Source organism: Lupinus angustifolius, unplaced genomic scaffold (genome assembly GCF_001865875.1).
Source record: "Lupinus angustifolius cultivar Tanjil unplaced genomic scaffold, LupAngTanjil_v1.0 Scaffold_60_115, whole genome shotgun sequence".
Taxonomy (NCBI): domain Eukaryota; kingdom Viridiplantae; phylum Streptophyta; class Magnoliopsida; order Fabales; family Fabaceae; genus Lupinus; species Lupinus angustifolius.
In genome coordinates this window covers 44,186-66,927 of record NW_017722996.1, presented here as the reverse complement: position 1 = coordinate 66,927, position 22,742 = coordinate 44,186, and the positions used below count along the sequence as shown (strand labels likewise).

Sequence of the window (22,742 nt, the reverse complement as noted above, 5' to 3'; positions counted from 1 at the left end):
TTTAGGTAAGTAATATTTATGTCTATATTTTTTATATTATTAAAGATGTTTTTTTAAGGATAAATGATTAATTCTTTTAGAAATGTGTAATCAAACAAATATTTAATAGAACCTTGTAATGCTAAATGAAAACAGTCGATATATCTATCTTAGTTTATGGTTCTTACCAAATAAAATAATAAATGGTGACTATTTATTCTCAGCAGAGTTTCTTTCCATTTTGGACTCACTATTCCGAAAGAGGATGTGAATTAGTCAAATATATCCTTACACTCTTAGTCCACACAGCTTACAACACCTCCCTCTGTATTTCCCATTTTTGCTTTCAAAAGATATGAACGCTTTGAATCAGAAACCACATTGATTCCACCATACCATGTTTCCTGATCAAAGACCAGTTCGATCATCTCGGTTCGCAGCCACAAAATTCGGTTCCAAAACAATGAGTTTGATCAAATTCTTGGCACTTTTCATTATAGCTATTCCATTGCTCATGATACTCAGGTTAACTTTTCCCAATCCTTCCTCCTATCTGAAGATGGGTTTCGATCAAGAAAGAACTTTGAACAGAATGTCTCACAATGGCACCTTGATTGCTGAACATGGTACGATATTGTTGTTCTGTTGATGATAATGTGTTTTTGGAAGAGAGCGTGTTTGGATTTTAAAAAACGTTGTCTTTGCACATAAAACAATGTACATATTTAAATGGTAAAGAAATCAGCTGTCCAAAAAAAAACACTTCTCTTCCTCCGTTTGTCCAATAAATTTACACCAATTAATTTAATTTTGTTTTTATGTTTTTTTTATTTAATTGAATAACGTATTTTAATTAGTCTGAAACATAAATGATGATAAGATAAAGAGATTTAAAAGCAAGAAATGAAATTGATTTTTTTGTAATTATTAATGGAAAGAGAGAATTTGTCTTAAACCATAGCTTTGAGTTGTTTTCTTTTTCCATTGAGTAAGATTGCGGAAAGTATACCGATTATTTTCTGTGCAAAGAGTTAATATCCCAATGTTGGTTATGTATTTTGTTCTATTGATATTACTATGATCAATGGAACAACTTGGAATTTCATCGTTGCTATTATAATTTCCAAAGGTGGTTGTCTTTTTCTCTATGGCACACATTTAATCTAGCTATATGCATATATCTGCTAAGTTTTGGAGAACCCCTATAGAGGAAATTAGATATCTTATAAGTCAATACCATTTCTTCTTTTTTTGAGGTTGTGTGTACGTTAGGATCATGGTTTTAGGATGGAGGGTTTTATAAGTTGTGTATGATTGTGAGGAAATGTAGCTCATGAGGCCGCAATTGTAATTACGATTTATGAAGACCACTACACCTGCAAATTGCAATATGGTGATCATAATTTTAAATAATTGATGCATTGGAAATGAGAATGACTAGCCAGCTTTATATAAAGTGCCAACTAGAAATTCTTGATCATAGTAATAAAACAAAGAGAGAGAGAGAGAGGAGAGTGATGATGATGGCAGTATGCAGGTATGTGAGTTGAGAATGAAATTTGTTAAAAAAGAGCAGCTCAGTGCAAGAGGACCGCACCTAGTGGGGTCTGGGATAGTAAATGTACCTAGCCTACCATTGCAAGCGAAGAGACCGAGTGCCATGTGAAATATAAGCATAGCTGGATGCTTTCTTCATGTATAAATGTATAATATAAGCTTAGCTGGATGGGTTGGTAATAGGTATATTATTCATGTTATTCTGGAATAGACATATATTGTATACATATATGAGTAAGAATTCTACATGTTACAACAACATGACTGTGTAAGAAACAAAAAATAGAAAACCAACAAGTTTTAGGGAACTGCTTCCTTGATGGATCCAAGAAGAAACAATAAATGTGTAGCTAATCTGCATTTAATATTCTTATATGCAAATCTTTTAATGACACTATTGAAACCTTTGCACTACACTATTTTTCAGTAATTTTAAACTACGACACTGGGAAGCTTTATCATGACTCTATTTACTTGTGATTTGTTGTTAAATCGCTTTCTTATACAATTTATAGGTTCAGCAGATTCATCTAATATGTCAAAAGACAAATTTCTTGGTGGACTCCTTGCTCATGGGCATCATGAAGGCTCTTGTTTGAGCCGGTATCAGTCTAGTTTATATCGAAAAACTTCGCCCTATAAACCTTCTTCTTATCTCATCTCCAAGCTTCGAAGTTATGAAGAACTCCATAAACGCTGCGGACCCTATACTGAATCCTACAATAGAACTTTAAAACAACTTCAACTAGGTCAAACTCAAAGCATTAGTTCTGCAAATTCAGAGTGCAAGTATGTGGTTTGGGTATCATTCAGTGGCTTGGGGAACAAGATATTAACAATAGCATCGGCGTTTCTGTATGCTATCCTCACAAATAGAGTCCTGCTTGTTGATCCAGGCAAGGAAATACATGATCTTTTCTGTGAGCCATTTCCAGATAATTCATGGTTACTTCCTAATAACTTTCCCCTCAAAAGTAAATTTGATTTGTATGAGCAGAAGTCTCCTGATTCTTATGGAAACATGCTCAAGAATAACATCTTAAGCACTTCTTCTGAATCTTTACCATCATTCTTGTATTTGCATCTGGCTCATGATTATAAAGATCATGATAAACTTTTTTTCTGTGATCAACACCAAAAAAGTTTTAGTGAAGTTCCCTGGTTAATTATGAAAACTGACAACTACTTTGTTCCATCACTTTTCTTAAGCCCTTCTTTCGAGCCAGAACTTATCAGATTATTCCCTAACAAATCAACTGTCTTCCACCACTTGGGTAGATATCTTTTTCACCCCACAAACCATGTGTGGGGCCTCATCACAAGGTACTATAAAGCTTACTTAGAAAAGGCAGATGAGAGGATTGGTATACAAATCAGAGTCTTCGAAATTGAAGCCGGTCCACATAAACATGTAATGGATCAAATTTTGGCATGTACCTTGCAGCAAAAGGTACTTCCTGAAGTTGATAAACAAAAAACTTTTATCCCTCCACCAAGAACATCAAGTACAAAAGCTGTTCTGATGACATCTTTGAGTTTCGGGTACTTCGACAATTTAAGGACTATATATTGGGAACATCCAACTATAACTGGTGATGTGATTGGGGTTTACCAGCCAAGCCATGAAGAGTATCAGCAGACAGATAAGAAATCACACAACAGGAAAGCATGGGCAGAAATGTATCTCCTGAGTCTTACTGATGTGTTAGTCACAAGTGCTTGGTCAACATTCGGCTATGTGGCACAAGGCCTTGGAGGTTTGAAACCATGGATTCTTTACAAACCTGAGAATCATACAACACCAAATCCAGCTTGTGGTAGAGCCAAGTCAATGGAACCATGTTTTCATGCTCCCCCATTTTATGATTGTAAGAGAAAGACTGGAGCTGATACAGGTAATCTTGTACCTCATGTGAGACATTGTGAAGATATGAGTTGGGGCCTTACCTTGGTTGATACTGATAGTAATAATGATTTATAGCTTCCTATATATATATAGTGATAGGTTCTCATCTCATTGTTTTTGGAGTACAATACATAATGATAAAACATTAGTTTGCTAGTGATGTCTTTTGCCAAAATGAAAACTTTATCTGTCTCTCTGTCTCATGAATGAAACTAAACTATAAATGTCTTTTTTTGTGTACATGAATTGGGTAAACAAAGAACCAGTGACTGAGTGAGTTTCATGCAAATTTTACAATCATTTTGCTTATTCAGAGAAACAATTTTCTCAAATATCAAGCCTGTAGAAACAGAATGTGATCCAATTTCATCCCATAGCTATGAGTTCATTTGCAGTCCCAAAAAATGTCGTTTGGTGTGATTGGTTAGAAAAATGTATTTAAGTTAACAGTTCAATAATTAAATATTTTATGACCAATCACAAGTGATGACAAATAGACTGACACACTTTTTGGAACATAAAAAATGTGCTCCCCTATAACTATGCCGAGTAATCATTGGCATGTGATGATCATTACGAGGTAGAGTAACCATTGTTCTTTTGGCTATCATGATCTGTGGTTCCTCCTAAGGCAATTTGAATGTAAAGTGAGAAATATCTATATGATCATAGGATAGATGATAGATACATTATCATATTTTAACTTTATACCCAAATTACTCTAAAGCCCTGTTTAGGAGTTATAAGGGAGGAAAAGAGATCAAAGGTGCAAGAAGAGCTCAAATAATTAGTGTAACTTAATTTGAGTGTAAACATATTCCTCCTCATTTATATAAGTCATTGAAATAATATTTCAAGACCTTGCATTAAAATTGAAGTACAACCATATATTTGAAAATGTATTTTGTTATAGGACCATAATAACATAGGCTAACAATCCTAATTATTCCATGGTTTCAAAACCTTACATTGAAAATAAAAAATGTAATACATTGATAGGAATATTGTATGCCTATTTGTAATGAATATTAGAAAAATATAGTAAATTCAAACCTTTACATTGACTAGAGCCTAAACATGTTCTAGTTATACATATGTTCAATTGTTTACAAAGGAGGGACATACATATAAGGCCACGTAAGCAAAAGGTTTTAGGGCAAAAAGATAATCTAAATTTATTTGACACATTTTTACCAGTCACCGAAGTAATATTCATTAGGATACTAATTTCTCTTGTCACCTTATATGATTTAGTAATACACAAAATGAATGTTAAAACCACTTTTTTTAAATAGTGAATTGGAAGAAAAATTCTACATGGAGCAATCTAAAGGGTTTGTAATTTAGGGGTAAGAAAATAAGGTGTGCAAGTTTGATAACTTTATATATGGTCTTAAGAAAACACCTAAGAATTGGTATGAAAAAGTTGACAATTTAATTATCTCGGAAGGATTTAAGGTGAATAGAAGTGACAAATGCATTCATCACAAGTCTGAAAATGAATTACATCCCCGGGTTACATTATAAAAGATTTTCCACTATCTTTGAAGGATATAGTGATGCAGATTGGAACACTCTTTCAAATGATTTCAAAGCAATCATTGGCTATATATTTAGCATAGCTAGAAGATCTGTTTCTTATAAGTCAAAGAAATAGACTATTTTAGCCCAGATCACTATGAAATATGAGATAATAATACTAGTAGCTGCTAGTGAAGAAACAAGTTGGCTAAGAGGTTTGCTTGTAGATATTCCCTTATGAGAAAAACTGATACCAACTGTGCCGACTCATTACGATAATATCACCATTGTTCATTGTTAGAGAGTTACTATAAATTGGGGTTGTTAGAGTGAATGATGTATGTATTGATGAGAATCTAGCATATCATTTGACGAAATGACTCACTAGTGAGAAAGTCCAACATACTTTAAAAAGAATGAGACTATTACTCTTAGAAAGATGAACCACTCTTGATAGCAACTTGACCTAGCTGACTAGAGATCCCAAGAAATAGATTCAATAGGTAACTAGTCATTAAGTGATATAAGATGAACATACTATATAAAAAGCAAAAATTTTGAAGTAATGATAGGTTGAATTAATAGAATCTTTTAATGAGATCTATACTCTAATTGGAGTGAGGTACCTCGATTATGAGAGTATTCTTAATAAACTCACCTATATGAATGTGAAAGTGGGTCTGCTTCCTATGAATTTTTATGGGAACAATTTTCTAGAGCATTCACTATATTGGGATAGACATGCATAATAATCTTTTAATGCACAAGATTTATAAAATACACCATTGAAAAGATTGTGTGTGGTTTAATGTTAGAGATAGAGTTCAAGACTACGAGTCACTGTAATAAAATCTGAATCTTACTCATTATGCAAAGGTTTAAGTCATAAGACATATATGCTTATGCAAAATATTATAGAATCTACTACCACTCATACGTATTTCTTTTATAATTTCAAGTTGGGGATTGTCAGTTTATTTTAGAAAAAAGTATGAAATGATAAAAAGAAGTCTCACATTAAATACAGAAAATACTTAAAGAGTGTTTATAAATAAGATTTATGCTTCCTAGGATGTGGCCCAAAACGAACAAGGTTTGTGGTGGAAAGATCGCTTAATACATGAACACACATGCACAATTATCGGTTAGGTCAACATAGCACAACACGACTCATGCTCAAGTTCAAACTTGTAAATATTTTTAAAGAAACTGCCTATTTTTTAATAAAAATGGACCATGCCAGCATGCCCTTACATGTAATCATGCGTTGAATACACATTTTGAACGTGGGGCACACGCCAACTACGTCTCGCATTGCCAGCGCACACAACTACGTCCCACACAACTAGTGCATGCTCAACTTATGCGTTATCTGACTATCAATTTTTTTTATCATATGTGATTTAGTCGGTTACCCTTTTGGCGGTTTGGGTTGCCATACCAATAAATAGAGCCTTCAAGCTCTTGACAAAATGCACCAGTTGGAGCACATTTCCTCAACTTCTTCTTTCTCTCTATCATTCTCTACTAAAGCATTTCTGGCCTTCTTCACCCTCTTTCTTTTCATGACACTTTAGAGTGACAATAGGTATACAATGTGGGAGTAGCATAGTTGTGGGTGTAATTCTAGAATAGTTTCCACCATGTAGGGGGTTTTCGATTAAGTGATTTGTGTTATTTTATATTGGGGACATCATGATTGATAATCTACTTGTACAATTTTGGAAATACTATGAAACATCTTGAAGAAAATGAACTAGTCTGTCATTCAATCATTAACTCTTGGTGTCATATCTGTATTTCTATCATTGTACCTTTCCTTATGCTTGGTTTGGAATAAAATACTAAATTCTTACAACCTTTAGACAAGGAAGAATTGGACTATGTTATCGATAAGTGTCAAGTAATAAAGACATGTTCATGAGAAACACAAACCAAACTTTTATTCAAGGTGGATTATATGAATCAAACAAGTTTAATTTTGAATACATCAAGTATTTTGACACGTTATTAGAGAGAAAGTGTTGTTTATGGTGGTTTAGCGATGATTGTGAAAGTCTATAATCTTTATAAGAGTCTGTTTGTGAGTTGAATTTTGGAGAGGAATAAAGAGAAATGAAAGACTTGAAAGTCATGAAATATACTTGTGAGATAACTTTGAAGCCTTCCATTTATTTTCTTTCCCCTCCAAAACTAAATTCACAAACAAATCATAAGTGAGCATTAACTAATATCTCTTCTTGGTTGTCTATGTAAGACATTTGGAAGTTGTTGGCATCAATACTTGACAATATTGTAAATCCCTTTATTTCTTGCTATCAATTAGCATTTATCTCTAATCTCTTATAGAAAAGTTTTGGATTGTTAGAATTGTAATTCAAAATTCAGTTTTGTTAGTTAAGTAGTTAGTTGTTTTGGTTACTATAAATTGACTTACCATTTATAGATTGTAACTAACTCATATTTCATTCTTCAATCAAGTCAACTCATTCTTCTCTCAATCATCTTTCATTCATTCCTAACTCTTATTTCTTTGTATCAAGAACATAGGTTCAAGATCAATAAAGAAACTTTCATCTAATTCAGAAAATTCAGAAAAGCACCATGAGACTGAGTGAAACAAATTTTCCAGTAAACCTCCCAATTCTTAATGCCAAGAATTAAAATTGATGGAAGATACACATGAAAGCAATTATGGGATACCAAGATGTTGATGAAATTATAGAACAATGTTATCCCACTCTTGATGAATGAGCATCAAATGAAAAAAGAATAGTATACAAGGAGAACAAGAACAAGGATTGCAAAGCAATGTTCCTCTTGCATCAATGTATAGATGAAGTACACTTCGAAAAAATCTCTGGTGCAACCAACTCAAAGGAAGCATGGTTGGTCCTTGAAGCCTGCAACCACGGAGCTGAACAATTGAATAAAGTAAGATTGCAGACTCTTAGGAGACAATACGAGTTGATGCAAATGAAAAGGTGGGTCAGTTCTTCAATAGAATTGCCTCACACATGAATGTTATGCATGCTCGTGGGGAGGAAGAAATATATTTCATGGAAGGGGCAAAGGGAGTTTTCGAGGTGCAAGTCACAAAAATTTCCAAAGTAGAGATCAAGACAAGTTTGATCATGACAAGCCAGAAAGTTCAATAAGAAAAGGTGGCTTAAATCATTGGCGTGGAGGAAGAAAAACAGTGGATAGAAAGAAGATCAGGTGTTTCAATTGTGGCAAGATTGACCATTTTTTTCAACTGAATGCAAATCCTCATTTGCACAAGATGACAATAGAAGCGAACAACATAATGAAACACATATCGCCAAAGAAGAGATTGAGGCAGAAAATGATGACTAGCCACTTTTGCTTATGATGGTCATAAGTTAGGTTAGTAAGAATAATGACATTTGGTATATTGATTCTGGTTGCTCGATCCATGTGATCGGATATAGAAATTGGTTAGTTAATTTTGATGAGAAAAGGAAAAGTATTGTTAGATTTGCTGATAACAAGGTGATCCAAGTTGAGAGTACAAGTGATGTCTTGATCAACAAAAAGGATGAGAATTAAGCAATGATCACTGATGTACTCTATGTACCAAATATGAAAAGTAACTTGATTAGTATGGGACAATTATTAGAGAAACGATTCTCAATGGAATTGCTCAATGGATCATTAGAAATCTATGATCAGAAAAAGAGGTTAGTCATGAGAGCAACCATGGCATCAAATAGAACTTTTCATATAAGCTTAGCAAATGTCGAGTCTCAATGTCTATCTGTCATGGTATATGAATATTCTTGGTTGTGACATCTGAGATTTTGTCACCTGAACTTCAAAGATTTGAGCTTACTCAAATCCAAGGATATGGTTATAGGCCTACCCTCAACACAGATTCCAAAAAAGGTGTGTGAAAGTTGTCTCATCAGCAAGCAACCTAGAAATTCATTTAGCAACTTCACTGCCTCTTGAGCCAAGGATTTGCTGCAGATTGTCTACTCAGATGTGTGTGGGCCATTTGATGTTCCATCACTAGGAGGCAATAAATAATTTGTAACATTTGTAGATGCATTAAGTAGAAAATTATGGATCTATCTCATCAAACTCAAGAGTGAAGCTCTATCAATCTTCAAGAAGTTCAAGAGATTGGTGGAAAAGAAGTCAGGCAAGAATATCAAGATTCTTATAACAGATGGAGGTGGTGAGTTCACATCAGGACCACTTTCAGAATTCTGCAAGGATCAAGGCATTGTGCATGAGGTAACTTATCCCTACACACCTCAACATAATGGAATTGTAGATAGGAGAAATAAGACAATACTCAACATGATTAGGATTATGTTGAAGACAAAAAATCTACCACACAGCTTTTGGGGTGAGGCTGCTACCACAATTGTATTTGTTCTCAACAAATGTCCAACTAAGAAACTAGACTCAGTGATACCTGAAGAAGCATGGTCTGGAATAAATCCTCCAGCAAGATATCTAAGAGTGTTTGGTTCACTTTGCTACACTCACATTCCAATTCAAAGAAGAAAGAAACTCGACAACAAGAATGAACCTGTGATCCTCATTAGCTACAACTCTACTGGATCATACAAGTTATACAACTCTATAAAAAATCAAGTCATGTTTAGTAGAGATGTGCATATTGAAAAAGGTGAATCATGGAAGTGGTCTCGAGACAGAATCACACATGTGACAAGTCTGCAATTGGATTGGGAAAATGATGAATTATCAAGAGAAGACGATGTGATATACACAATTGCAGAGACATTCCATGAAGCTGGTGAAAGAACACAAAGACACGAAACATTTCCATCTTGGCTGAGAGACTTTCAACTATATTCAGATGATGCAATAAATGTAGAAGGAGATCTTGTTCAACAACTAGCTCTATTGACTGATGTTGAATCAGTTAGGTTTGAAGAAGCAATTTCAGGTAGCGCTTGGAGAGAAGCAATGCTAGAAGAGATCAAGTCTATAGAGAAGAATGACATTTGGGAATTGGGTACCTTGCCTACTAAGAAGGTTCCAATGTAGCAGTCAAGTGGATCTTTAAGGTCAAACTAAAACCAAATGGCACAATTGCAAAGCACAAAATAAGATTAGTTGGAAATATTTTTATATAAAAGTATGGACTTGACTACTCTGAAGTGTTTGCACCAGTTGCTAGACTGGAAACAGTAAGACTCATGGTGGCTCTAGCTAGTTGGAAGAAATGGAAATTATGGCAATTAGATGTGAAGTCAACTTTCCTCAATGATCCATTAGAGGAAGTAATTTGTTAATCAACCTCCTAGATTCATTAGCAAAGGCAATGGGGACCAGGTATTAAGACTGAAGAAGACACTCTATGGCTTAAAACAAGCAGTTGGAGCATGGAATAAGAGGATTGACAAGTTCCTCTTTGACTTAGGATTCTAGAAATGTTCAATAGAATATGGCTTGTACATCAAGTCCCTAAATCAAAATTGTGGAGTTTTGTTCATTTGCTTGTATGTGGATGACCTTCTAATAATATGGAGCAAATCAAAAGGAATAGAAGTTCTAAAGTGTAATCGAAAAGTTGAATTTGAGATGACTGATCTAGGCCTCCTCTCATGTTTCCTTGGTCTTGAGTTTCAATACACTAGAAAACGACTATTCATGCACCAAAGAAAGTACCTGCTTGAGATACTAACCAAGTTCAACATGCTGAATTGGAAAAAGGACTATTCATGCACCAAAGAAAGAACCTGCTTGAGATACTAACCAAGTTCAACATGTTGAACTGCAACACCTCAGAAACACCAACATAAATGAACTCGAAGCTAGATCACTATGACAATATAGCTGATGTTGATGCAACCTTATTCAGGAAAATTGTGGGAAGTTTAAGGTACATTTGTCACTCTATACCAGAAATCTCCTTCAATGTAGGCATGAACAACAAATTCATGAGTGATTCAAGACACTCTCACATGATAGCAGCCAAAAGGATTCTAAGATACCTAAGAGGAACTCTAGATTTTGGAATTGTCTCCCTCACCAATATGAGAAGATTAGCTCACACCTTGTGGCCTACTCTGACTCAGATTGGTCTAGTGATGTGATGTACAGAAAGAGCATTATGGGGCATTTCTTTATGATAGCTGGAGCACCAATCTCATGGTGCTCAAAGAAGTAGAAGGTAGTGGCTCTCTCAACCTGTGAAGCTGAATACATAAAAGCTTATCACACTACTTGCCAAGCACTGTGGATTTCCTCTTTGTTACTGGAATTGGGCATCGAAAGTGAAGCTGCTATGGAACTATTTGTAGATAGCAAATCAACCATTGACATGGCAAAGAATCATGTTTCTCATGGTAGGAGTAAACACATAGAAACCAAGTATCACTTCTTAAGACATCAAGTAGCAGAAGGAAGAGTCAAGTTGGTTCATTGCAAAAACGAAGCTCAATTGGCAGACATCATGACAAAGCCATTGAACATTAAAAGATTTAGAGAATTGAGGAAGAAGATTGAAAGACAAATCTTGAAAGGTTGATTATCAACCTCTTAGTGTTGTTGTTGTTGTTGATTGTTGTTACTGAATTTGAATCATGGAGTGTTAGAATTATAATTCAAATTTTAGTTTTGGTAGTTAAGTAGATAGTAGCTTTGGTTACTATAAATAGACTTGTCATTTATAGATTATAACTAACTCATTTCATTCTTCAATCAAGTCAACTTATTTTTCTCTCAATCATCTTTCATTCATTCCTTACTCTTATTTCTTTGTTCTAACATGGATGAGGGGTGTTACTTGTGAACACTCCCTTTTGGCAGACTTGATTAAAACATTAAAGTGTACAAAAATTTCAAAACAACAAGTTCGGAATAAACATATTTGTGAAGTATTTCAAGACTAATTGGATTTGTTTTGTGAATGTCTAGTTCGTAACCAACGATTAGAAACATTTTTACCAATTCCATTCGATTAGATTAATAATTTTGCATTGGGATTGCTACATAATCAAGGTCATATAACGTCTTAAAATACATATCAGTTGATGAATTATAAATGTTTTCAAAATTATTAATGGGCATAACACATTATATTTAATTTTCTAGTCGTCAACCTATCTTGTGCGGATCATGCATATCCTGCTACAATGCGATCATTAGATCTCATGGTGTCTCTTGTCAATTCCATCATTTATGAAAAAGTCTATCCGAGCATAATAATATGTTGATACAAATAATTCATAGTCAATACGTATACCAACTAAAATCGTTGGAATAGAATCATCCAAAAGAACATATCAAAGGCTCTTTTAAGATATTACAACAATTCAATAAAGATGAGTTTGATTACGACAAAATGGGTCTAGTCATTTGCGTCAATCCAATGCTTCTCGAGTCTTCTAATGACATGGAATGGAAACCCCTGTCAATACCTGAAAATCCAAAGCACACTTTCAGAGTAGTTGCGTAACAAAATTTGAGGATACAAGCATAACCACACACAACGTGTTCTGGAAATACATGTTCAAGTGGGGGTGAACATTAGAATTTTCTGTTCAAAAGGTTTAAAACTCGATGTTTTGCCATGAAGATGAACGCTGCAGTAATTTGATGGGCATCCAAATGATCAATTAGAAGGGATTAATAGCGAAAGCATGTTTAAAGAGTAAGCCACTAAGAAACTAACGCAATCCAAATCCATTACCAAATTAACAATCCAAGTAAGAGCACAAAGTGTCTTGGTCCGTTCACTGGGTGTGCCCATGCATAATAATACTCACCAATAACTTAGTTGATTTGAATTGAGGAGCTAGCAATCATGCTTAGGAATGGAGTTGTTGGGATCCTGGCAGAATCAGTGAAATAAATGGTAAAGAAGGGCACCTTTAGCACCATTACACTGTGCTAGATTACTTCAGGGCAGAACAGGAGTTTCCAGAATTATTGTGCAGCCATCCACTAAGAGAATTCACCATGATTATAAAGCAAACCAAATCTAGAGATGATTTTACCGGATAGAGCTTATGCTTTCTTCTCCCATACCCGTAAGGCACAGAAAGAGAATATGCCTTTACTGGATAAGATCCTAGCTGACAAACAACACAAACAGAAGCATATTATAAACCAGTCATACGAGTAATTCAAAGAGGAAATGCAAACCAGAAGTCATCACCAGTTGGCATATTCCTTTTCAGTTATGTATTCCAGTAAGCATAAAAGGCATTTCAGTAGGGAATGTTCAGAAAAAGATTCCAAAACAGCAAGGTTAGGCAGCAATCCTGGTCATGTTAAATGAAGTAATGAGTGGCAAAATGATTTAGTAATCATTGAGCATTATGTAAAAATGAAAGAATAATCAGAGTATGTAAAACAGCAAAAGTCAGAAAACAAATACCATTTGCCAGTAGTTACTATTCGAATCATCATTGAAATTCAAGATAAAAAGGAGTTACACATACAGCAAACGTTACAATCAGGATAGACATATGGTAGCAAGCATTCAAGAGTTGCATATGAAAAGCATGAATGATTAGAATTCCAGATAGACAAATACCAAACCAAAAGCCTTCAGTTATACTTTCATAATAGGCAATGATGAGCCAGATTAAGGGTAAAAGTAAAACAACAATGCAATGGGCAGCCTAAGGATCAATCATCAGAAAACATTGGTTGTTGGGACATTTTTCAGTTATGTGATTGTCATTATCAGTATGGTTTGATGGCATTCATTGGCAGCTTCAAATACATTAAAACAGGAAATGAATAGGTCACCGAGAGTTATATTAGTTGGTAAATCAGAGGGCTTCCAAAAAGCCACTTAGTAATCCACATCAAGCTATAAAAGGGGATCACGATACACATTCAAAGGGGGAAGAAAATACGCAATACACACAACCAGTGAAAAATCCAGACACACATACACTTACATAGCCCCAAACAGAGATCACATACATAACATATAACCATACAAAAAAACCAGAGAACAGTCAATACACAGTTGTTAAAGAGACATATCACATGAGTTTAAGAATAACTACATTTGCAACGCATATATCAAAGAGTGATATACCACACCCATAAGTCAACAATCAGACCACAGATAGCACAATTATCAAGAAGAGGATAGCACATTCAGAACACACATCACAGCACTGAGCATACACTCAGAATACCAGGATAATCGTACAATCAGGTAAGCATTCCGATCATAAAAGATGTATTCATTAGACATATCATTTATCTCTTAGTTTGCATTCTAAATATATATGCTTACATTAACTGCCTGTTGTTTACTCGGTTGTCCAGAAACGTAGATATTTGTGCTAAGTTGAAACGCAAGTTAATCTCAAAAAATATTTTTTTCATGAAATACAAGCAAAATGACGTTTTACTTAGTATACATCTCTAATAGATAAATAGACATATACTTTCAGTAAGAGCCTTATATGTACGTTGTTAAAATGAAAAGTAATAACTGAGGATGCTCATCTTTATCATCATGATGTGTCGGTAACACGAATCTGAGGCTTAATTAAAGAATTATCTAACAAACGGAATCAAGCTTACGGGAGAGCATACCCCTAATTTCCTAGTAACTCCAATAAAGGAATCATTTTCCAGTTGTTAAGAATTTGGTAATCCCAACCCTTTCGGAAATAATTAATTGAAGATGGTAACTAAATCCATACCTCATTTTGGTGATCATCGTGAGAAAGGAAACCCCGAGTCGGAAAGCCACCGCGAACCACCACGCCATACCGCCTTCATTCTCCCTCAAGTCACCTATTCAATAAAACCAAGCAGCAACCAAAAACCAATCAAGTAAAATCGAAAAGTAGAAAAGGAGATGAATTCACCTTTATCGGAACGAAAAGGGGAAGGGATGTCCCAACCGCGAATAAACCCCTTACCCGAAAACCATCACAACCCTAATAGCAAGCCATCACCATCATGCCATCCTGCCGTCGTCTCGCCATCACCGTAAGGGCACCTCTGTAGTCGTCGATTAGAAGGAAGGGAAGAAAAGGAGGATTAAGGATATCTTCCGAAACGAACGCGGAGTAATAAGGAGTAACCATGCACCCTTTGGCTAAAATTGGTTCCATCCGAGAGTGACTCCCTTTGCTAAGAGCTAGGAGGACGAACGGGAACATTGAAGAAGATGGTGAAGTATCAGGGACGTGGGATATGAGGTTCAAGCAAGGAATTAGGGATTCAAATCCCTTTTCCTTTAAACCTTAATCATGTGTTCAATAATGATGTTATTATACAACACTATAAATTATATTAACATCTACCAAAAATCTAATAAAAATTATTCGTCATATGATAAAAGATAATAACTACCAATAATAACAATAGGTAGAACATTTTACTATGACAACAAATGTTTTTGATATAATTTTGAGAGTTAATCAAAGATGGAGAGAAGGTCGTCCCGGAAGCCTCTTTTGAGAGTTAGTCAAATCTTCGAAAGGTCGCGCTACGCCGCTTCTTTTCAATCGATTAAACTCTAATTTTTAAATTAAAATAACAAAAATTAACCAAACAAAAACTTTGTTTTTCAATAATAAACAAAACTTGCAAAATGAATATTTTTTACTAAAAATATATTTTCTTTAATTAAATATCCTCAACCAATAAACATTTTTTTACTTAAAGAACTACGTAAGCCTTGATTCCCTTAAAAGGGATACATAGGACCAGTTCCCTTAAAAGGGATACATAGGACCAGTTCCCTTAAAAGGGATACATAGGACCAGTTCCCTTAAAAGGGATACATAGGACCAGTTCCCTTAAAAGGGATACATAGGACCAGTTCCCTTAAAAGGGATACATAGGACCAGTTCCCTTAAAAGGGATACATAGGACCAGTTCCCTTAAAAGGGATACATAGGACCAGTTCCCTTAAAAGGGATACATAGGACCAGTTCCCTTAAAAGGGATACATAGGACCAGTTCCCTTAAAAGGGATACATAGGACCAGTTCCCTTAAAAGGGATACATAGGACCAGTTCCCTTAAAAGGGATACATAGGACCAGTTCCCTTAAAAGGGATACATAGGACCAGTTCCCTTAAAAGGGATACATAGGACCAGTTCCCTTAAAAGGGATACATAGGACCAGTTCCCTTAAAAGGGATACATAGGACCAGTTCCCTTAAAAGGGATACATAGGACCAGTTCCCTTAAAAGGGATACATAGGACCAGTTCCCTTAAAAGGGATACATAGGACCAGGGTCAATCTTGTCAGGCTTAACTAAAAAAATAAATAAATAGTTTCGATCATTTAAATTAATTAATTAACCAAGCAATTTAATAAAAATAATAATAATAATAATAATAATAACAACGTCATATATTTTAATGAGATGAGGGGTACCGCTTAAGGCGGGCGGATAGGGTGCTAATACCTTTCTTAAAAGATTTTTCTACATTTTTAACTATAAAATGTAGTAGTGACTCTAAACAAAGTCGTGCAGCCGAAAATCGGGCGCGACAGATTATAACTAACTCATTTCATTCTTCAATCAAGTCAACTCATTTTTCTCTCAATCATCTTTCATTCATTCCTTACTCTTATTTCTTTGTTCTAACATGGATGAGGGGTGTTACTTAATAAAGTTGTTGATTATGTTAGGAAATATGAGAAAAATGTTCCACATCAAAAGTTGATTTTAAAACTATGTATGATTTAGCGAATAAGACTTTAGCATTACACGATGGGTATATTTGGCATGTTTGAAAAAAAATGGAGGAGATGAATTAGAGTTTGTACTTTGTACCTTCCGGTTATAATTAAAGCAGTTCAAATTGGAGATCTATTGGCACTTTTTCAATTTAATTTAGTTTCTTAGATCTAAATGGCTTAATGCAGTTTGCCCTATGGCAAGGAATATTTTCCCAGGTTTTAAGCTTTTAGTACTATGAAGTGGAAATATTGTTATTGCAATAGACACAATTATAATTGGTAAGCCAAGTTGGGAAAACCTTCGGACAATTAAAACTGTTGAAGGTGTTGTCTGAAAGTGATTTTTCACAAAAGCAGAAATTTTTGGATTAAGCTGCAATTAAGTTTCATGGAGTTGGCATCCTGTTTTATTTACTTTAAGCTTGGTATTTGGAAGCATATTCCTAAAGTAAGTTACTGATAGTGGCTTACTGACTATTTCAGAGGTAGATGTTTTCTTAGAAAGGTAAATCTATATTAGTATAATATCTGTGAAAAGCTCAGTGTAAAAATTTATATATATTAAGTATATTATTTATCATTTATTTGTATTATTTGGTTTAAAAAGTCAATAATAATTAAATAACATGATAAATAATACAATGATAATGTATAAAACTCGTACACTTTATATATTTGAAAGTTTATATGTAAGGAGCAAAAAGTACTCCTATCATTTCATTATGAATACCCTTCTTGTTTGATGTCATTCATTTTACAAAGTTGCTATAAAGGTGTTGAAAATTTTAATTAGTTTACAAAGAAATTTACTATCGCGGTTGTGATATAAAGAAAAAATTGCATGTGTGAAATGAGATCTAGTTTATAAAAAAAGGTAAGGAGTCAAGAAATTAGAATGGTTTAATTTTTTTCTTGTTGGCAAAATGGAGATGATTTCTCCTCAAGAATGATGATGCTCTTTGGGTAGATGTTCTTAAGTCCAGATATGATGATTTCAAGCATTATATGTTGTTTTCTAACCATGGATTGAATTTTAAGAGATGTTTTGCTTGGTGAAAATATCTTAGTAAATTTGGGAGGTTTGGAGAAGTTGAAGATTCGTTTCAGGTTGGTTTGATAAAGAGAGTGGGACATTGGAACAATATCAGGTCTTATGAAGATGTGTGGGTGGTATCAAGAGCTTTAAATTGATGTGATAGGTGGTGTTGTAAGCTGTAAATAGAATTTAATATCTATCAATTATCAGCATAAATATTTATACAATATTTACAATTTATTTATATTATTATTTTTTGAAAAATTAATTATGATTAAACATAAATAATAATATTAACACGGTATAAAACTTATATATTATTAATATAGATGAACACCTATTTTTTTAATTGCTTAACCCTTATACTAGAAAACATTTGTCCTAAAAACATTTTCATATGTTTTGTTTTTGTTGTGACTAAGCACTCGTATCATTGTTTATAATAGGAAAGACCCACCTACTAGTTTCTGATAAATATAAAAGTACTGAGTACTAGTATAAAAATAATTGTTGTACAGTGATACATCTTAAATTGACCAGTACGCACATCCTGTTACATCTTTAATGTGAGTTCTTAATTGAGCAGAGTCCGTGCATACTAATAATACAAGACCAACTCATAAGTCACTAAATGATCCCACCAAACGTCATAATTTTGAAAAAACGGCTAGTTTTTGTCACCAAGGTTTCCATGTAGGGAAAGGAGTGATAATGATAAATCCCAAACAAAGTAAAACAACACAATACATAATTTATCTTCTTGATAAATTAGTGCACGAAACTCTTATTTAGTAAAGTTTAAGGATGATAAATATATATATTTTTATCTTCTCGATAAATATATACTGTTTCCATGAATTGAATTATATGTACGTAGACAACTAAATGAATTCTAGACCAGTTTCCATCTATGGATGGGTAAAGAGAACAAAAAAACCATCACATGTATAGACATGAACAATTAGACAACATTACATTTAGAAACAAATATAGAAATATAGATAGTTCCTGCATTAAAAACATATAACATTATGCTAAAGCTTAACTAACGCTAACACTAACACTAACACGCATAACATGGTTATTTTAGAGACAAGAATCATTCTCGATACCTTACATTTTATGAGAGAGTTTGGATTATTGTCATTTATGACTACTACTTCCTATAGCTGCTTCTGCTACTACTACTAGCCTTGCAAATAATGATACATTGATCAGAACACAGATGAACCAGACATTGAATCATTCACCAAGTTAAGTATGCTATTCCAGTAATGCTTATGATTATTATTCTCCTCGAGGTTTACGTTATAGATGCTTCCATCCCCGTTCATGATTCCCATGTTCTCTTCATTTTCAGCTCCTAAGTTATCGTTGTTGGAATCATAAACCATTGCATTAGTACTACTTAGTCCTTCCATTACTGTATTAGAGAGGACGGTTGGGACAATAATATTGTCGTACCCTGAAGAAGTTCTAAATGCTTCCATAGTCACCATGATGTCATCATCTTGCAAAGTTGATAATGTGTTACTTTCCATCATTATTTTATTTTCACCTAATAACTCTTCTTCAATGGTGTTGTTGTTATTCTGCTTGGTTAAATTTAAATATCTCCATGATTCAACCTCTTCCATTGTTGTGGGGGTGTTCTTGGTAGTAGTTGTCAGAGGAAGTAGGTTTTCATTGAGTATTGCAACTGTGGTGGTGGTGGATATAGGAAGCGTAGTTCCTGGGAAGTTCAATGTTGAAGTTGGAGATTCAAGATTATCATGATCGGTGCAGAGCATCATAGCGTACATGCTATGTTGATACATCTTATTATCATTGTTGGGTTTGGTTGTTGTTGGTGATGTTATTTGTTGGTGTGGCTTCAGCCATGAACTCTGCCATGCTTTGAGAACGTCAAGGCATGGCGGAAGTGATGGCTGAGCTGTGATTTTGTTAAGGACAAGACGTGTAGGTTGTGTGTTGTTAGAACATGAGCCGAGTTGTAGTTTTGACTCTCTAACCAATCTAGCTTCAGCTTCGAGACGAGCACTCTCCCATTGAGCCATGTGGCTCAGGTTGGCTACATCCTTTGTCTGGCATGCACCTGAGCCACCAAGGGCATCGATTTTTGGCTTGTGGGTAGTTGGGTCTATTCCCATTTTGGTTAGCCTTTTCTTGAGGTGTGTGTTCCAATAATTCTTGATTTCATTATCTGTTCTCTTGGGTAGTTGAGCCGCTATTGCTGACCACCTATGAACAACATACAATGTTGTTTTATGAACAAATAAATAGAGCTATAGGAGTGAAAAAAATTTCCTACTCATGTGCAACCAAACTAGTTTAGCACTTGAGATATGAAAAAGAACTATGACCCTGATAAAAAAGTATTTGTTTACTCTAAACTTTGAGTTCAAACTTGGACAACTACTAAGGAAATATAGTAAAATAACAAAACGATAAACCAAAAATCCTTCTCTATTATCTTAAAATAATTGTATAAATTTAATGCAACAAACTTGAGAGCATAAATACATTGTTAAACTATTTGGGCACATATAAAAAAGTACACAATCTATCATGAGTTCTGTTGTTGAAATATCCTGTTCTAAAAGTTATATTAGACATTGAATACAATTATTTCTATTTCTCTCCAACTTTTTATCATATTATATATTCAATTCAAAATAGGAATATGTTAAAATATAAGCAAAGAGACAAAACATAGAATCTCAACTCTGCAGCAAGGATATAAACATGACAAATATAGACCTATATGAATATGATATATGTAAGTTTTATAAATAGCATGTTAATGTAGCATTTCCTACTTTTGAAACATTCTTAGCCAAAAATAAAAAACATACTAGATATTGTACTTGTCAACTTTCCAAGCAAGGCTCTGTAATGATCATATAACGTAAAAAGCCCTTTGTATTTTTTGCTTTATATGGTCTTTACTTGGACTTTACTGTTAGAAAACTGATTTAGGTGCCTTACCCAAGCAACTTAACGGCTTTAAAAAGTTAGTTGATGGTATTAGAACATTATCACCTATGATATAGAGTATGTTTTTAGATTTTGATTAGTAACTAAAAGATTATAATATATGAGATTATAAATTGAAAAAAAACAAATCAACTCATCTTTAATATATTACTTTCTGCTTCATTTTCTTGGACATATACTAAGCCGGTTACCGAACAAGCTAGATGATTATGCTTGTAGTTTTTAAAATAAAAATTAAAACAGTCACGTTGATTGATTTAACAGCTTAATACTACTTTTTTGAATAGTCAAAATGACAACTTTATTACAGTGTTTCTACTATTTACTGCTGTGCTAACCTGTTCCCAAGAAGGGCATGTAGTTGAATAATGGTTTGCTCTTCCTGCAAGCTGAACTTTCCTCTCTTTATATCTGGTCGAAGGTAGTTAGTCCATCTTAGCCTACAGCTTTTCCCGCATCTTTGAAGTCCTACTTCAAAAAACAAAACATCTTAAAAATAAAAGTTTATATAATATCTTTAAATCGAAGCAGATAAGGGTTGAATCTCAGTTAGGTATAGACTAGTTGAATATATTGTCTTAATTACCTGCTTTGGCAGGCAAAGCACGCCAACTTCCATGGCCATATTCTTCTATATGAGCCATGAGCTTTTGGTCCTCTTCTGGAGTCCATGGCCCTTTCTTTAACCCTACCTTCTCACAACAAGGTGACCTACCCATTTTTTATTTTTTATGGCTATATAATCTATCAAAAGGAACGTGGAAGTTGTTGTTTTGGGACAACAAGGTTTGGTGCAGAGAAAAAGACAAAGAAAAGATAATAAGAGAATCACAAACTAAGCAAGTTCAAGGAGGAAGGTAGGAAAGCGACAGTAATATATAGAGGATATAGCAGTAGATATATCTGTGCTAGTAATTATGATAACAGTACGTATAGTTGTGAATGCGGTTCTATATCTTTATTTTTCATACCTGTATGGGAGTGAGATAATTATATAACCATCCTAAAATATATTTTCGTATCCAATTTATTATTTCAACTTTCATAGTCTCATCATCAAGATTCAATCCTAGCCACATATATAACACTTGTATGTACTTGTATTATAGTGACCATTGGTGCAACAAGGCAACAACCTTTTACTTTATATATAGTTTTTATTTTTTGTAAGTTATATAATTAAACAGTGTAAGAAAGATGACACTCCAATCAGATATGCAAGTGTATTTAAGATATGCTAGAAGAAAATATCCCTTTATATTTTAGCAGCATTATTATTTGTACATAAAAATAGAACACCAAGAAAAGGCAAATATGTTTTAAGCTAACAAAGAGAAATATAAAAGATCCTTCTATTTCTTGTTTACCCAAAAATTTAAAAAAGTGTTTTGTTTGTGTATACATAACATTTGTTGTTTTACCCTAAATTGTTTTTGATATTTTATGACATGCCATGAAGATGATTAATGTTGTCCTAAAGTAAGTTTTTAATGAATAAGTAAAAGTATACATTTTTCTTAAATCATTTAGTAAGTTGATTAAGATTATAACAAAATATATATACACCTTCTTTGTTTATTTTACATTTAAACTTGTTTTAGAAGATTTTGTTTTTGAAGATGCTCATCAATACAAATTTGTATCTTAAAGAAAAAGGTAAAAAATATTGCACAAGTATGGATCATATGTCTGTAGGATTATATTGCTTAAGAAATCGCCTTTGATAAAACAAGTAGTACTAGCATATTATCTTAATTAAGTAGATATGTACTCAATACTATAATTCGTTTTCAACCACAATATAGTTATATGCACTTTAAGAGATTGAAATATTTTAAAACCATCCCATGAGCCAATTAAAAAATAAGGGCACATCTACTTCAAATGAGTACTTAGTAAGATGAAAATCCACATCCACAATCCAGGATACATATAAATATTCAAATAAGGTAAAATATTATATGTATAAAAAAAGAGATGAAAACTTGGTTAAGATCTCATCATTTATTATAAAAAAAGTAGCCAAATATTATAATAGACCACAACGATTATAATTGTGACATGGT

General features: G+C 33.7%; 2 protein-coding genes and 1 long non-coding RNA gene across 5 annotated transcripts; 1 reads left to right on the top strand and 2 right to left on the bottom strand.

Annotated features, from left to right (window-relative positions):
• The first annotated feature begins 252 nt into the window (after window positions 1-252).
• On the top strand, window positions 253-3,632 carry LOC109339193 (galactoside 2-alpha-L-fucosyltransferase-like). Its single transcript, XM_019576604.1, has 2 exons — window positions 253-605; window positions 2,052-3,632. The coding sequence occupies exons 1-2, from the start codon at window positions 377-379 to the stop codon at window positions 3,515-3,517; spliced, it is 1,695 nt and encodes a 564-aa protein (XP_019432149.1). The 5' UTR covers window positions 253-376; the 3' UTR covers window positions 3,518-3,632.
• An 8,759-nt stretch (window positions 3,633-12,391) lies between these two features.
• Window positions 12,392-14,879, bottom strand: LOC109339191. 2 transcript variants are annotated; one of them, XR_002106636.1, is made up of 4 exons: window positions 14,845-14,879; window positions 14,641-14,734; window positions 13,125-13,230; window positions 12,392-13,041 (listed from the first exon to the last, which is right to left on the bottom strand). It is a non-coding gene; the product is annotated as an uncharacterized LOC109339191 (long non-coding RNA). The 2 variants fall into 2 exon arrangements; XR_002106635.1 differs by lacking the exon at window positions 14,845-14,879 and having other exon boundaries at window positions 12,393-13,041; window positions 14,641-14,792.
• A 3,776-nt stretch (window positions 14,880-18,655) lies between these two features.
• On the bottom strand, window positions 18,656-21,517 carry LOC109339190 (protein ODORANT1-like). 2 transcript variants are annotated; one of them, XM_019576603.1, is made up of 4 exons: window positions 21,263-21,517; window positions 21,015-21,144; window positions 18,889-19,920; window positions 18,656-18,857 (listed from the first exon to the last, which is right to left on the bottom strand). In XM_019576603.1, exons 1-3 carry the CDS (start codon window positions 21,393-21,395, stop codon window positions 18,894-18,896), a joined length of 1,290 nt encoding a protein of 429 aa, XP_019432148.1. In that variant the 5' UTR covers window positions 21,396-21,517; the 3' UTR covers window positions 18,656-18,857; window positions 18,889-18,893. The 2 variants fall into 2 exon arrangements, with proteins under 2 accessions (XP_019432148.1, XP_019432147.1); XM_019576602.1 differs by having other exon boundaries at window positions 18,656-19,920.
• Window positions 21,518-22,742: the final 1,225 nt, after the last annotated feature.

Excerpts from the sequence above, each read along its gene's own strand:
- LOC109339190 (XM_019576602.1), bottom strand. The coding sequence starts at position 21,395 with ATGGGTAGGTCACCTTGTTGTGAGAAGGTAGGGTTAAAGAAAGGGCCA. Across the intron at positions 21,145-21,262 it reads TGCTTTGCCTGCCAAAGCAG|GACTTCAAAGATGCGGGAAA; the intron begins GTAATTAAGACA and ends TTTTTGAAGTAG. Across the intron at positions 19,921-21,014 it reads CATGCCCTTCTTGGGAACAG|GTGGTCAGCAATAGCGGCTC; the intron begins GTTAGCACAGCA and ends TGTTGTTCATAG.
- LOC109339193 (XM_019576604.1), top strand. The coding sequence starts at position 377 with ATGTTTCCTGATCAAAGACCAGTTCGATCATCTCGGTTCGCAGCCACA. Across the intron at positions 606-2,051 it reads CACCTTGATTGCTGAACATG|GTTCAGCAGATTCATCTAAT; the intron begins GTACGATATTGT and ends TACAATTTATAG.